General features: G+C 36.8%; 1 protein-coding gene across 10 annotated transcripts in view; it reads right to left on the bottom strand.

The window, feature by feature from the left end:
• Window positions 1-15,343, bottom strand: part of STXBP5L (syntaxin binding protein 5L) — a 181,692-nt gene that overhangs the window by 80,212 nt on the left and 86,137 nt on the right. For all 10 annotated transcript variants that reach the window (XM_053933533.1, XM_053933571.1, XM_053933542.1 and 7 more), the window contains exons 5-6: window positions 12,098-12,232; window positions 1,002-1,065 (exon numbers count right to left, since the gene is read on the bottom strand). In XM_053933533.1, the coding sequence (XP_053789508.1) occupies window positions 1,002-1,065; window positions 12,098-12,232 (199 nt within the window). The remainder of the gene's footprint in view (window positions 1-1,001; window positions 1,066-12,097; window positions 12,233-15,343) is intronic.

The raw sequence follows: 15,343 nt of genomic DNA, 5'->3' as shown, positions 1-15,343 counted from the left end.
ATTGCTTGACCTATTGTGATTCTTCCAGAAAGGCTTAGAGATGCCATCGAAGTTGTTGCAGGGTTGGTTCACAAGTGCACCGTTTGTGCGTAGCTCACCTCGCAATATGGGTAAATCCAAGGAAAAGTGACGCAAATGAAAATCACATGTAGCCATCAGAGCTTTTCTAGGTACCCATAATTTCAGCATAATATCCCCCATATCAGTATCAGAGATTTAAACTGCTGCTAGTTTCTAACAACTATTCGCTGTTATGTGAGGCACGCTGTCAAACATATACACCATTTGGAAGATGCAGTACTTTATAAATACACACTGAAATGCAATCACAAAAAATGATCAAAACCAATAAGAGAGTTAAATACCGTTTCCACACAGGCAAAATGCTCCAATATCAGTAGCAACACATTAAAAAAAAAAAACAACTGTAATAGAACCAGAATTCTGTCAACCATATTTCATCTTTGAAAAGCTGCCATACAAATAAAGCCAACTCTGATTCTGCCTCCTGGTGGTATCAGTGACAACCCTAATGCTCTGACTATATGTTTGGTTTCCATTTGTGGATAGTGAACAGAGTTGAGAATTGCAAACAGCAGCAAGTTCCAAACCTGGGTTATTATGATAATTCTTATATAAGAAAATATTTCCTATCTTATAAAACCTTACTACAATGCCTTCATAAGCGTGTGTTTATCCAAGTACCGAAGTCATGATACAGTTTTTAGTCAAACCTTACTTATACAAAGTCAAGCTTTTGTAAACAGGAACAATTTAGATGGCTATACATTTCAAAGTAGAGTATGTTGTCTGCATCACAAATGTTTACTCATTAAATTTGTACAAAGATCATTTTTTCCTTAAGAACAGTAAAATAAAGTGACTTGCAAACTTAGAAAGAAAGCAGATAACAAAATCAGTGAGTAAGCAAAAGGAAAGAGTAGCAAGGCAAATAAAGGCTAAGAAATACTGCAAGATTTTATACCAGTGGTTGTACTCACTTTTCCTTCGTCTCTTGGGCTGTCGCTTAAATGTACAACTGGGCCAGGGTGAGTCTTGGTGGATCTGCAAGACAAAAAACAAAATCTGTGAATGTTTTTTGTTGTAAGAAGAGCTAGATACCTCAGCTTCTAGGTGTGCTAACATGTACCTCCAATGGTTTAAAAATAATTGTGAAAAGCCTAACAGGGTAAGGTAAAGTTATAGGTATCTTTAAACATTCTCCTCTATTTAGTTTTTGCCATTAAAGACAAAGATTCTCTTTTCTTAATGAATCCTTCCTTCATTTCTTTTTTTAATCTCACTATTCTTCCTATTACAGTAATTTTCCCCTCTCTCATTCTTACAGCTTTTTTGCCTTTTCTATTCTCTACTTCATCTCTTTCTGACTCTCTCTCCTTACTTGTTCCATTTGAAGGGCAATTTGCCAAGGATTTACAAAGTCTTTCTTCACTGTATTCATTTCAGATACTGATAGCATGACTCACCAAGTTCCAGTGTCACTAAAGAAAGGGTTTCAGTAACCTCACCTACACTGCCCTGTCAGGAAGGGTTTTAGCATTACTGCAGCAGGGTTTCAGAAATGGAGCAACTTGCCTCTGTCTGAACTGTAAAGCCTTATCTTCAGACCAACTAACACAGTTACACCCACAATGCATGTTCGGCGTGGTTCCTCAGCCACAACACCCATCCTATGAGTCTTTGTGAACCTATATAGAAATGAATTACTATCCTTGACATTGCCTCCCTTTTTGCAACATGTATCAACCACATCATATGCAACTTAGTATTGAGTTGTTAATGTCCAGCACCTGACAGAAAATGCAAATCATAGGAAACTGATTGGACAGATGGAGATTTTTCATCTATCATCTTTTTTGACCTGACCTTCAGGCCCTGGCAGTCATAAAGACCAAGAAGACAAGCACCAGTCCACACTGAATGCCTGCACAGAGAAGGACCTTTCTCCCATCTAGGTTCTGGGGTCAGAGTACATGTCCCTTGGAGCTCAGCTTAAGATCTGAACTTGCATGACTGGTCTTGGTTCACCAAAGTTCATTAGGAAAAAAATATGGCAGAGATTGGCAGAGTCCATAAAGTGAAGATTTTTCCTGAAACCATATGTAAAATGACCTAGGCTCCAAGTTTTATAACAATCTGCAAGAGAACTACAGAAACAAACCAAAACAAGCTTCTCCAGCCAAACTACTCAAAGGATTTTTCTAAAATAATGGCCTCTTCCTTTGGCTGAATACTGCACTGTAGCAAAACTGGTTTCTGTTCCACAGGTCAGACTCCAAATCAAGACTGAAAGTGGTCATAAAAATTCTCAGACAACTCAAACATTAAGACACCGTGGACTGATCCATGGCCTCATAGGTTCCTCCTTCCCAGAACAGTATGCTCCAACACTCTTAAAAGCATGCATACTCTTCTCTGGCCTCTAAACTTTGCCCACATTATGTTTTAAATATTTTAAATATTTTGTCATGCATCAAAGCTGGGTCAAAGCATAGAAGCAAAGATCTAGTCTGATATTTATTTCTGAGCTGAGGACAATGAAAAATTACTCCAGACATCCTGAACATGCAGCATGTTATTCTCCTACATGAGGTCTCCATAAGCAAGGATTCTGCAAGAACATTTTGCAGCACATCCCATCACAGAAATGAGATCAGCAGGAAAGCAGAGGACAGACAATTTGTACAGTGACTTCTATACAACCTGTCTTTCATGGTGCCAGCAGCAAGCACCCGTTTGTCTTGAGGCCTGGCACAAAACCATTTCTTACAGAGATACAGACAGCAGATCTGGCTGTCATTGCTATACAAGCCAACTTACCAGAGAGGACCCCTCTGGCTGAGCTTCTGTTTCTGAGTAACTTGTACTGAAATAAAAATATCATTTGCACAACAGAAGGCCTTGGAGCAGGCAGGATAGGTAGGCAGTGATAGGGAACTGGGGGGCGAAATGAGGTTGCTTGCAAGCAGTGCTTAGACCTACACACATCTTGTACATCTGTCCTGAGGGAGTGTATGTGACAGTCTGGGACATTCTAGGCTGTTTCAAGTGTTGTTTCTGACATAGATTCACCTGTCTGAACTGGTCAGAGTATTTTCACAGAAAGAACTAGGTCTGTTTGGAGCATAAGCTGCCTATGCAGTGATGTGCAAAGGAAGAAGGAGAACAAGAGGATAAAACAAGAAGACACAGAATAAGAATTTTCACTTTTTAGCCAGATAAGAACCACAGACAGATGACATAAGAGAGAGCAGAGGCAAGCAAACATTAGATATGTTTCCCCAGAAAGCTGGGGACAAACAAAATGGTAGCAGAAGCACATGGAGGCTGACAAAGCACAATGGGTTGGGCAGCTATCCTAGGTCATTGACCCAACCAGGATGTATGGTTGGATGCCTGGCCATTCCAGTCTTGGTACATGACCAGGAACATTGGCAAAATCATGACAAATGGAGGGAGAAAGGAAAAAAGCATACCATCTTTCTAAGGTAAAGATTGATTCCATTTCATCAGCTCTTTGTACCTACTAATTTTAAAAGTCAGGAACAGTTTAGTTAAATCTGTGCAACCAGTTGCTTTGAAGGATACATATGACATTGCTTACCAAAGAATGTATCAATTTCTCTTTGGGTAGAAGAAAATTCTTACATGACCTGTCCTCTACTCTTTAGGCTAAGTATACTTTCATAGTCACACAAACTCATTGTTCCTCTGTAAATGGTATAAAACCCCTGTCTTTTACTACCAGTCTTATTTTTATATTACATTCCTGCAGGCTGTAGCCTCAAATTTCCATGCTAAAACCTCAGCTGAAAGGGGAATCCTTCACTAATCAAATACATTTTCCAATCTCCTCAATTTCCCTCTTGAATTCATTGTAGTCGGGGGATCCTGGGATTTACTACACTGTATTAATATTGTAGGGTTTGGGTATTTTTTTTTTCTAAGGCTCTTTTTGTTTCTTTTAGGAATATTGTAATTTAATTATTATGCACCTAGTTACTTCTTTAGTTTTGTTGAATAACAGCTTTATATACACTATCAGCAAAGTTCATACCAAACACAGCAGTCTGTGCATTAAATGTATGAGATTTTATTTTTCCCTATCGTTTTTCCTCTATATTTGATATAATGCTCTTAGTATTCATATTACTTTACTTCTTGTTATTTTAATAATTTAGTTGTTTTGTATAACACCTGGCTTGCTCTGGCTTCTTCCTTTTTCTTTCAGTTCTATTACATTTAAGACTGTCAGGTATGCCACTCCATCAAAAGACTCAAGAAACCATTCTTTAGTTTTCACACATACATCATTGGTCTAGGAAAAATAAGGATTCAGGGGGAAGGGGCTTTAGCTTTTGTCTTTGTTTCTCATAATTCTACTCTGTTTTAACTGGCAATAAATTAAATTAATTTTTTCCAAGTCAAGTCTGGTTTCTCCATTGACAGTAGCTGGTAAGTGATCTTCCTGATTTTCTCTTTATTCATGAACTTTTCCATCTTATTTTCTTTCCCTGTCCTGTTGAGGACAGGGAGTGAGGGAGCAGTTGGGTGGAGGTTTCCCAACTAGCCAGGATCCAACCTCCACAATTTCCTTGATTGCTTAATGGAAGCCAGCTTTGTTTATACATAGGTAAGAGTAAGTAGAGAGTCTATTAAGTTTGGCAGTTATAACATGGCTTCTGTCAGGAAAGCAGAAAGGATCCTTTTCAAATAGTTGTATATATCTAATGTGCCATCACAGGTAAGATCGCACACAGTTGACAAGAGATGTTCCTGAAGCTTTTTGGAAGTGTAGAGCCTATTACCTGGCAGTCCTCCTACACTTCCTTTCCAGAGCTCCAAGAAACACTGCTTTTTTTATAGACAGCAAGTGTTGTTATTGGACACGAAATGAGTATACAGAATAAGTTCAAAGAGAAAAAAAGAGGAAGTTTTATTTGAACATCTGGTATTTATAGAATTCCAAAGGTGACCATGGATTGGAGGATGGAATTACCACCTCTCCAACCACACTGGTCAAACTAACAGTCCATCAATGCTCTCTTCTTACAAAGAAGAATGTAAACCAATTATTATTTACATGAACAGTGCATGAGAACTCTAGTAGAAATATGTAAACACTATCAGAAGGCTAAAGAAGTTTTATGAGAACTTTAAAACTTTCAAAAGAACTATAAAAGAAAACTTAACACTTTTAAAAATCAGGGCAACAAGTAAGTAAAGTATTTGCATCAAAACTGATTCCTCTTTCGACTACATAAGGAGGAATATTCACAAGATGCAGCAAGCATAAAGTTTGGTGTTTGGTTTTGGATGAACATGCACAGTCCCATCTTGGGGAGATGTTTGTGGGAGGATGAAGTGACACAAAATAATTCCAGTTCAGGTGGAGCAAGGAAGAAAGCATTGCTGTGTGTGAAAGCATTGCAACTTCCACAATTCTGCAAGAGCTTTTGCTTATTGCTCTGAGCCTGCCCGATGGCTGGATACAGAAGGAGTGACACAATAAATCTTCTCTGGTTTGCTTCTCCTGAAGTGATGTTATCTCCCTTTGGGCACAGGGCTGTGGCGAGGAACACAAACCTTGTCCTTTGTGCCACACTAAGACCAGGAACTGTCTGCCAAAGGCAGATCAGTGCCTCACTTCTTGCATCTCCTTGTCTCCTCAAGGAAGGTATGTATAAATAGAAATAACAACAATATCTTTTTGAACCCTAGGGAAATGTTGCTTGTAAAAGAAGAGCAAGGCATTAGGCTGTACAGTCAATTTCTCTTGAGGATAGACAACATGACTGCACTACATGCAGGATTAAACAAAGCAATTATTTAGTTAACTATATTATATCAATAACATTATTTTATAGAACCCATGAAACACAATCAGAGCTACAGATACCATAATTACTGCTTTCAAACAGTAAATTATACTGCAAGGGGAAATGTCTACACACAAACTCCATTTCGCCTCAAGTTGTTTTTGTATACATAAAATGTTCTGTTTCCCCTCATTGCTATTACAGTAAAGTTGTCAAGAAGGTCGGAGAGTTGGACATTGTCATTATGGAACTGCCTACAAGATAAAAAAACCCCACCATTGAATTATATTAAATGCAAAAGCAGAGATCCAACAGCTCCTGGAAAGAAGAAAGAGGTGCTGGAAAACCAACCAGATTTGAAGCTATTGTGAATAAAGCACTCTACTGTTGATGACAGATACTTGTGTATAGGCATTCCTTCAGCTGGCTTTGGGGAGCTGCATAAAAACTAACTAGATCCTATTCCCTGAGAAAGGGAAAAATAAAGAAGAATCAGCAGGTGAAAATAAGGCGTAAGTGAAATAGTTGAGCAGGGAATGTCTGAAAAGACACAAAAAGGATAAAACACAAATCCAAGTCAATACTCAGCAGAAAGAAAAAAGAAAAAAAGAAGGTCAAGTCTAAAAACTATCAGCAAGGATTTGCAGTAAAAAAAATTCTGAAATGAAAGGTAGCTTCAACAGAGCAAGAAAAAATATGAGCTAATGATACAAAACTTTGCAACATTTCATAGTCTTCGTTGACCTTTAAGCACAAAAAAACAGACTTCAGAATTGAAAAATTGAACCAAAGATTCCCATGACAGCTGTGAAGAACTAAAACTAGGCATTTGCTGAGAAGACATTGATACTTTGAGTTGTTCTGCACTTCATCAGAAGTTGTTCCTGACAGCAGCAGGTATTAATTTACTTGGTGTGTATTCATTTGGGGAAATGAGAGAGTGGTTATGCTGTAAGACATGTCTCTTACTCAGAAGAACTGGACTGAAATTAAGACAGCAGTCACTTTAAAACAGGCTTCAAAAATTTTTAAGGATGGAAGCTTTTATTTGATTATTTTATCCTAAAATTAGAAAGCTCAAAAAGAAGTCTTCGGCAATGTTACAATCTGGACCCAGCAAAATGTGGAAAATACATAGATGATGTAGTCCTCAATCATCCTGGAATGTTTTATGCACTCTAAGAAATCAAGTGACTTAAATACTGTCATAAGGACTTCAAATGCCAAGACAATCTTTAAAGCAGGTAAAAGTATGCTGTGACAAAATAGAATCAAATCAAAACCAATTTCCTTTTGAAAGAAAAAATAGCCTGCACAATTGGAGAAGTACTGTAATGATTTCTGAGAAGGATAAAAATCTGATGTTAGAAAGTGATAGAAGCAGTTAGGAGAGGGGAAAAAGAAAGAAAACATCCATATTCATTGTTATGAAGTTGACTGAATGTGGCAGTGCTGGAAAAAACACGTGCACAGACAAACACTTCTTCAGTGTCAGAAATCGGACATCATCCCCAATTCTGCCTTCCATAAAGGTGCAGTGCTGCAGGGAATTTAAGACCCTCTTTTCATTGGTAGAGCCATAGAGAAATTTAAGATAATAAGTTAGACACACTATTCATATGATGTGGATCAAAGCTGGGAGTTGGAGTAAGCAAGAATCAGTTCAACCTCAAGATGCAACTCTGAGTCTTAGACATATTTTCTGAAATGTCCAGAAAAAGGAAGCCTTGAAAACTGTGCTTTCTTTATATTAATAACTATCTCCATTTGGGTCTGCACACAGAGAGGGTAGCAGATTCTCCTACACTGTTACGTCTCCTCCTCCTTTATACTGCTTTCCCTCACTGCTGTGGATCTACTGACTGAGTTTCCATTTCAGGAAATGGGGATGGGCAAAGAAAGGGCTAAGAAAGGAGATACCAAGTTATGGCTCTGTCATAATTGAGTTCCAGTCTGCCCAATTCTTTGATCCTTCAAATCCCATAAATTTTGTCAAGTTGCAGTTATTCTTTCATTAGATATTGGGGTGTTAAAACACTGGAATCTTACTGGGAGCTTACACTGCAAATTTTTCATTTTTGGAGCTCAGAGGACACATATAAAGATCTTTTCCTTTCCAACACTAGACGACCTTCCCAAATGTATGATCATGCTGTGAAAATTGATCTCATTGTAGTTGGAGTAAATGGAGACATGCTGGGCTCATTGACTATTTTTCTCTTCCAAAGCTGTTTCCAAACATTTGGAAGGAAAAGAGATAAACTATTTGCTTATTAGAGAGTAGAAAACCAAGCAGTATCATGAGCCTCAAACCCGTCTGGCAAAGGACTAGCTGTGCTACATGACAGAGAAATGACAAGTGAAACAGTTTTGATTTATTCATTCTTAGCTGAGAAGATTGGTTCGGTGTGGCCTGAAGTATTGGTGATGCATGAGATGATAGAAATGGCTGAGACAAGAATTGGTACCCATATGCTTGTGTTTTTTCTCAGTTCTGTTCAAGGACAGGTGCACTGAGACACAGACAGTGTACATAATTTAAGAAGGAAATTTTTCCTGTAACTTCCAGAATTGGTTATGACTTAGTTCTGAAAATAATCTGAAAAAGAAAAGAAAGAAAAAAGAAAAGAACAAAAAAAAAAAAAAAAAAAAAAAAAAAAAAAAAAAAATCTGTTTCCTTTGCATTATTAGCTGTTCAGGCCTTAATTTCTAACACTAGATTCTGTTTAAGCTCCCTGAATTTCTCTCCTAAGAGAAGACAATAGTCACTTTTGATAGAATATGTATTGCAATCATCTTTTTGACATGTATCTCCACTAGATGCTTGTGAACAGGGCATAAAACCAGAAACACTCAAAGAAAATAGTGCTCTCCAGATCTTTTAGATACAAAAGTAGACAATAAAATCACAAAAAAACCCCTCTGCACCAAATGCCAACTTTGTAAATAAAAGTAGCAGTGCAGGACAATGTGATCAGATTTCTTGCATCATATGCAAAGTCTAAAAGTGTTGCATCTAAACCTGTTTCCCCTTCAAGTCTTCAAACTATCAAGCCTTTTCACCTCAGTCTTTCACTGCAACAGAATCACTGTTACAAAAAAAAATCTTGCAGACATTTGATAGGCCTCACTGACTCAAAATATTTGATTGTTTCTGAGGGTGAGGGTTACATGGAGATTTCATTAGAAGTAGATACAAATCAGGGAAAAGTAAGAGGGGCAATTAAAAGAAAGAGAAGTTATGTTGGTAGACTTTTGAGAATTGCATGAAGAGGGATGAACTCCTTCAGGCTTGTTAGAACAGATGATACACAAGCTTGACACACTTAAAATTTTATTTATAAACCCTCCATCTAAGCTGAGGACTTGACTAGAGCAGCAGAGCAATGGCTTTTACTGGTCTTTTCTTGCCAGTAAGTTTGAAATACATATGATTGCATAAAAGGTAATCCCTTTCCTTCCAAGCCTTATAGAGAACAGTAACATCTTCAACCTAACCTCACACTCGGAAATGTTATCATTAACTCAGAATTTAACATAATGTTATGAGCATTGTTGCCCTTTACACTGTTCATACTAAGGTTGAAGATTTTCCTGAATTTTACATACATATATTTTCCTATTTTCTTTTGTTTTTGAAAGCACCTAACATCAACAGATCCTGTGAACTTATGCATCCCAAAACAATCTGATTTTACTGTAAGCAGGAAGTTGGTCTTGAAAATTCTAGAGAAGCCTTACAACATGAATTATTTTATGTTTCTATAATATAAAATGTAAAAATATGCAAAAATTATGTGAAAATAATGTGGAGATTAAAAATATAATCAAATCAGAACATATCCATGGCCCAAAATAAAACTGTTCTCTCAAACATTTTTCTCAGTAATATTCTAAAGGAAAAGTCTACAATCATAAGCTCACCCTCATGAAGTACATTTAAAGGTAATAACATTTCCTTTAAAAGCTAATCTACATTCCATTTTACGTGCAGGAAAGCAACAGTACTGGAAGAGACATTAGTTTATTACCAGAGAGTGTTCCAATTACTTTACTGAGTCACCCAGTTTCAACTTCAGAGGGACTATAGCATTTATAAAAGAGGCTGCTGTGGCAAATCACCATTATTCCCACCAGTCTCTTCCTCTAATACAGAGAAATTAATCTGAAGACACACAGGATCCCCTGACCACCTGCAAAACATTTACAAGGACAACATCCTCTACGCCATATCAAGGACTACATGACAAGGTTGGATGGAAAGGCTGGAGCTGTAGAGAAGCACACTGCTTACATGGATCAATTTATCCTTGTAACACTGGTAGAACTAGAAGCAGTAATGAATGAATACCTGTGCTCACCTGTCAACAAAACAGTACATGGCAAACTTGCTGTTTAGAAGAACAACCTATTTTGGTAACCATGCAGCGCCTCCAAGTACTTGAGGTGACACAGACTATCTTTATTGTGCTGTCATTACCTTTTACAACTTATGGAAAGAGAAAATTTGGAAAATCTAGATATTTTCCTGCATAGAAAATACAGAGAAGGAAGTTAGGAGGGGCTGCTTGCTTCATTGAAGGTTCTAGAGAGGGAGCATATTGCACAGCATCTAACCTATGTCAACAAATCAATTGTGAAGCTTGTTAGAAAGCAGCCCTTATTTTCCACATACAAAGAGGGGTATCATTGTACTCTACTTTCATGAAAAATGTTTGTTGTGGCCACCAAAATAATTTAAAAACATTTATCCAGAAAAATTTTGAAATAATTAGAAAGTGAAACTTGGTGGAACATTTCCAGTCCATAAAAACCTTTGGATCTATTTCCCTACAGAAATAGAAACATCCTAATTTCTGGAGGAAGCAAAATTACAAGTGCACACAAAATGAAAACACGTGGTTCCCAAAAACTTAAAGATGTTATCTACTCAATGTAGTAAATATAGACATTCTAAAATACAGGATTCAAAAAGCCCTCCAATATGTCAATGTCACCAAAACAAAGTGAGAAACAGAAAATAATTACGATACTTTCCACCTGTGTAACTCATCAAAATTATCATACTCTCATGGTTGAAACCATGTTTTCCAGCAGTACTTTTTTGCAGCCAAAACTATTAAACAGAGCCAAGCAGTCGCACAGGGGCAGAACAACCAAACATTCCAAAATTGAGAACTGGATGGAAGATTTACCAGCAGACTGCATCCTGATTACTATTTGAATCCTTGGTTTTATGTCCTTTGAAGGTAAATCTAGATTTTTACAACTGTACCTATGAAGTTTGGTGAGGGCAGAGAGGAAGAAAGAAAATGAGGCATCGGTTCAACCTGGGGGACAGAGTGATTACTATAATAATAATAATAATAACAGAGGGAAAAGAAAGGATTGAATTTTTGAGAACTTGGGTTACACTGCAGGCCTGTAACCCTGTTCTTAGCTACTGTTCTTTTGGTTCACTGAGATCAGTGTATTTCAGTTTACTACCAGAGGTTACAGGTCCCTCACAACATTAAGCAAATGTCTCAGAAACTGCAAGCAGTACTTTGAGCTTTCCCACAGAAGTTCCTCTTGCTGGAACTTCACAGAGGAACCAGCAGAGAAAGAGTTTTTCATTTCTGTCAAGGCTTTTACTTGCAGGAAACATAGATGTATCCCAGATTTTTGTATGTCTCTTTCCATTCATACCCACAACACAGGTACCTTGCTTAGCTTTTAATAGGCACTCATTATCTTTCCCATCACTTCATCATGTTTTGATCTGTTTGAATTAACCTTCAAATTCTCACTGTGTCGAGCAGGAGGCTTGGTCTAGAGACCTCCTCCTGTCCCTTCTCATCTAAATGATCCCACAGTTCAATTAAGAAAAGTTCTCTATAGAATCTTAGGGCAAATATCCTCCATTATTCTCTTCAGAGGATGGAGACATGGTGATCAAGCTTTCCTCATAAAAATAGCAAAATCTGAATTTTAGTGATTAAAGACTTTCTGTATTTCATGGAACTTTATAGTTAAACAATACAACTTTTTTTTTCTTTCTTTTATACAAAATATAATTACATGGTCTCTAACATAAATCTGATTCCTAATGTCCTGTAAAAAAACAGCTAATACTGCAAATGCATTCACTGAAATTAAAGGCTTCAAAAGATGTGGTAATATTTGAAAAACCAAATAATTCTTAAAAATTGAATTTAAGACAGGTATGAAAATGACCACACATACAAATGAAAAAAAAAAAAAACAACTGCACTTACAGTTCTATTGCCTTGTTCCACATGATAACATATCCAGAAAGAATGAAGGACTCAATATTTACAATGTGTGTATTTCCTCTCTCTGTTCCAACATAAAGCCATTTACTCTGGAAAGGTAGATGGCAGTAAGTAATCCTGGAAAAGAAAAAAAAAAACAAAAAAAAACCAAAATAAAAGTGACTGAATACCACATTAACAATATTTTTTAACACTTTTGCAGCTGAAAGAATTACTCTTTCCATTTTATAACTTGAGAAAAGCCTGCCCAGAAGGCATTCTGAAGAATGTGCAGGTTCTGGGGGTCATCTCCAGGAAAATAATAAAAGAGAACATGAAACAAAACAGGGCCATCCTGCCTGCCAGTATTAAGGGTAGGACAAAAGAGAAGCATCACCTGAGCACTGAACTAGGTCTGTCTATCTCCATGAGCATGTAAATTGCACTTTGGTAGTATTCAAGACTCTCAAGGAAGGCTTTCTTACATCCTTTCTCAGAGTAAGCAGATTATCCAGTTGAACAGAGTTTTGTGTACATAAGTGGGATTCATGTTTTGCACAACATAAGTATAATATTATAATTCACACAAAAAACCAGTCATTTATTTGCCATTTGGAAGAGCAGGGCCCTAGATAAGAGCATTTATCAAAACTGAACTACCACAGACACACCGATCCCTACACTCATTACAAGGTGATGAAAAAGTGCTACATTAGCTTGGAAAGATGTCATGACAATTTCTCATGATAATACATACAAGTTTTCACAGATGACAAATTAGTAGGTTCAGGTCACTTTTATATTATATAGATATTACATACACTAAAACAAAACTAAATCTATATGAAATGAGAAAACATTTACTACTAAAATGTAAGTGAATGTATGCTACCTACAGAGACTGAAACTTAATCCAACCTTATGGTACAGACTTGTAAATTTTGACAAAAAAAACCAGGTTTTTTTTCTTGGTATGTCTTATGTTATTAAATTTATCACTCAGTTCCACAAACAGGCTATTTCTGGCTTTTATATACAAACTCGATTTTTTTTCCTTAGCACCTTCAACCACCAGAAATGTACATGCATTATTTAAAACCATGCATATTAAAAAATTTCATTCTTATGGTACAGCAATTTTTCTGAATTAATTATAAAGGAGTGAGAGGGGTGTTGGCAATCTTTCAGTAATTTGGCTCTCTCAGTCAAGTAAAGTCCTCTGAGTATGGCATTTGCCAGTCTTTAAGGAATTGTTCAATAATTATACAAATTAAATATACTTTATGTAATGGTTTCCTATAAAGTACTCAACAAACAAAAAGGTTCCAAAAAGATTATACTTGGTATTTGCATAGTTCTGTAGTTTTCCAAGTATCTAATAAGCTGTCAGTACATTTAATGCTAGATTCATTCAAGTGAGGAAAATTACTTTTTTTTGTACTTATGCATCACACTGGATTGAATACAGTTGAAATATGGAGTCTTCACATTTGTAATTTATGGAGAAAATTACTGTGGAATCATGGAACCTGGAAAAAGGCTTACCCTTCACAGAAATCTTGTTTTGTTAATTAAAGTGAGACCTAAATATGAGATAGCCTTTGCTCTGTCCAGCTGTACAGGGCTAAATTTTACCATCAGTTGTCTAATTTTGGCAAAAATTCCAGAGCCTTTAGTGGAAAGAGCACCAGCTCTTCCAAGAGAATTGCTTTGAGAATGGGAGCTATATTTTAGAAGGCATAACTGAAAATGCCTTCAAGCAGCAACATAATACTGATATTGTGGGCGCAGTCAGACCAACAAAGATCCAACAGAAACAACTGCAGAAGGTATATGCCACTACAAAATCCTTGATGGAGTTCAAGCTATGAGCTTTATTCTTCTGCTCATAACAGGTGCAAGGAACCATTTGCCCTTTTGGCTTTATAGTTTCAAATGGGAAGTTGTTTTTCACAACTTTCCTGATCCTTTTTCTTTAAACTAAACAAGTCTCTTTCTTTTGCTTTCTCTTCTGGTCCACCATTTCCTTCACTTCTGGTTAAATTAATATTTAGTCCATTTTTTTGGTTGTTGTTGTTTCATTTCTTGCATTTCTGTTCCTCTACTCTTCTTTCTTGCACTGCAAAGCATATGGATGTTTCATTAGGTCCCAGCCCATAAAAAACTTCCCTAGCTAATAAACCCTCTTAATCACTTCATGTTGAAGATCACCCAACACTTTTTGCAGTAAACTGTTAAATTACAGAAGAGGAGATAATTTTGACTTGAAGGTGTTGAAAATGCAGCTATCTAGTCACTGACAAAAAAATTCCTAGTTCCAAAGTGAGCCCTACTTCACTTGAACTCTGCTACTCCAAATTCTTGCAGTAGTGCCATCAGACTAAGCAGCTTCAAGTCCACCTAGGACAATGCTATTTTTCAGTCCTCCGTTAAATCCAAGCACAAGCCACTACAGGGTACAGCAGAAAACTTGAATCTCCCATGTGCAAGAATGAATTCAACATCTTGATTATGAATAAAATTTCAACATCACCTCACACACTGTTTGAGGCTGCTTTGGGCTGCTTTTCATCCTTTTTGAGATTTGCTTCAACGTCATAATCTCTAGGACACACTGCCACAACAACCAACAAAGTGGGTGTCTGCATTCCCAGATATTGCACATCCTCCATTTGCCTGCCTTAGGTTTAAAATTTCAAAAACTTAATGCTTTAAGAACAAGGTCCTACAGCAAGAGAAAAATCAGACCAAGGTAGTAACCACTACTAATAAGTAGTTAGGCCAAAAGTTACTAGACTTAATATCTTGCTGGCCTATCTGAAATCCCAGACACCAGTCACTACTAAGCCTGGATGTACAATATGAAGGACCAAAAGATAATTAAGTATTGCTAAAGGATAAAAAAAAGCACCACAGCTGAGCCTGTTTTCTTAAGCCCAACTATTTCCTCTTAAATAATTTCATTTTGTTCTGCCAAATTTATGGGACAGCCAGGTAAGAAAGTATTCTGCATGTTCTTTCTTTCACAAAGTAAACTACGCTATGAAGCTTTATTGTTTACCCAAACTGTTATTAGACATTATGAAATACCAAATTATGAAATGTATAAATGTCATTATGAAACCTTTTAGAATATGTGAGCTTATAAGGAAATGGCACTCCCTTAAAGACAATCCAGGTATGTAACAAACCTATTAGAGCACAGGGATTACTAGGCATTTTAATAAAATATATTGCTAGGCTTCACCA

This window comes from Vidua chalybeata, chromosome 2 (genome assembly GCF_026979565.1).
Source record: "Vidua chalybeata isolate OUT-0048 chromosome 2, bVidCha1 merged haplotype, whole genome shotgun sequence".
Taxonomy (NCBI): domain Eukaryota; kingdom Metazoa; phylum Chordata; class Aves; order Passeriformes; family Viduidae; genus Vidua; species Vidua chalybeata.
Note: the sequence above shows the minus strand (reverse complement) of the source record. Positions and strands in the feature narration are given on the sequence as shown.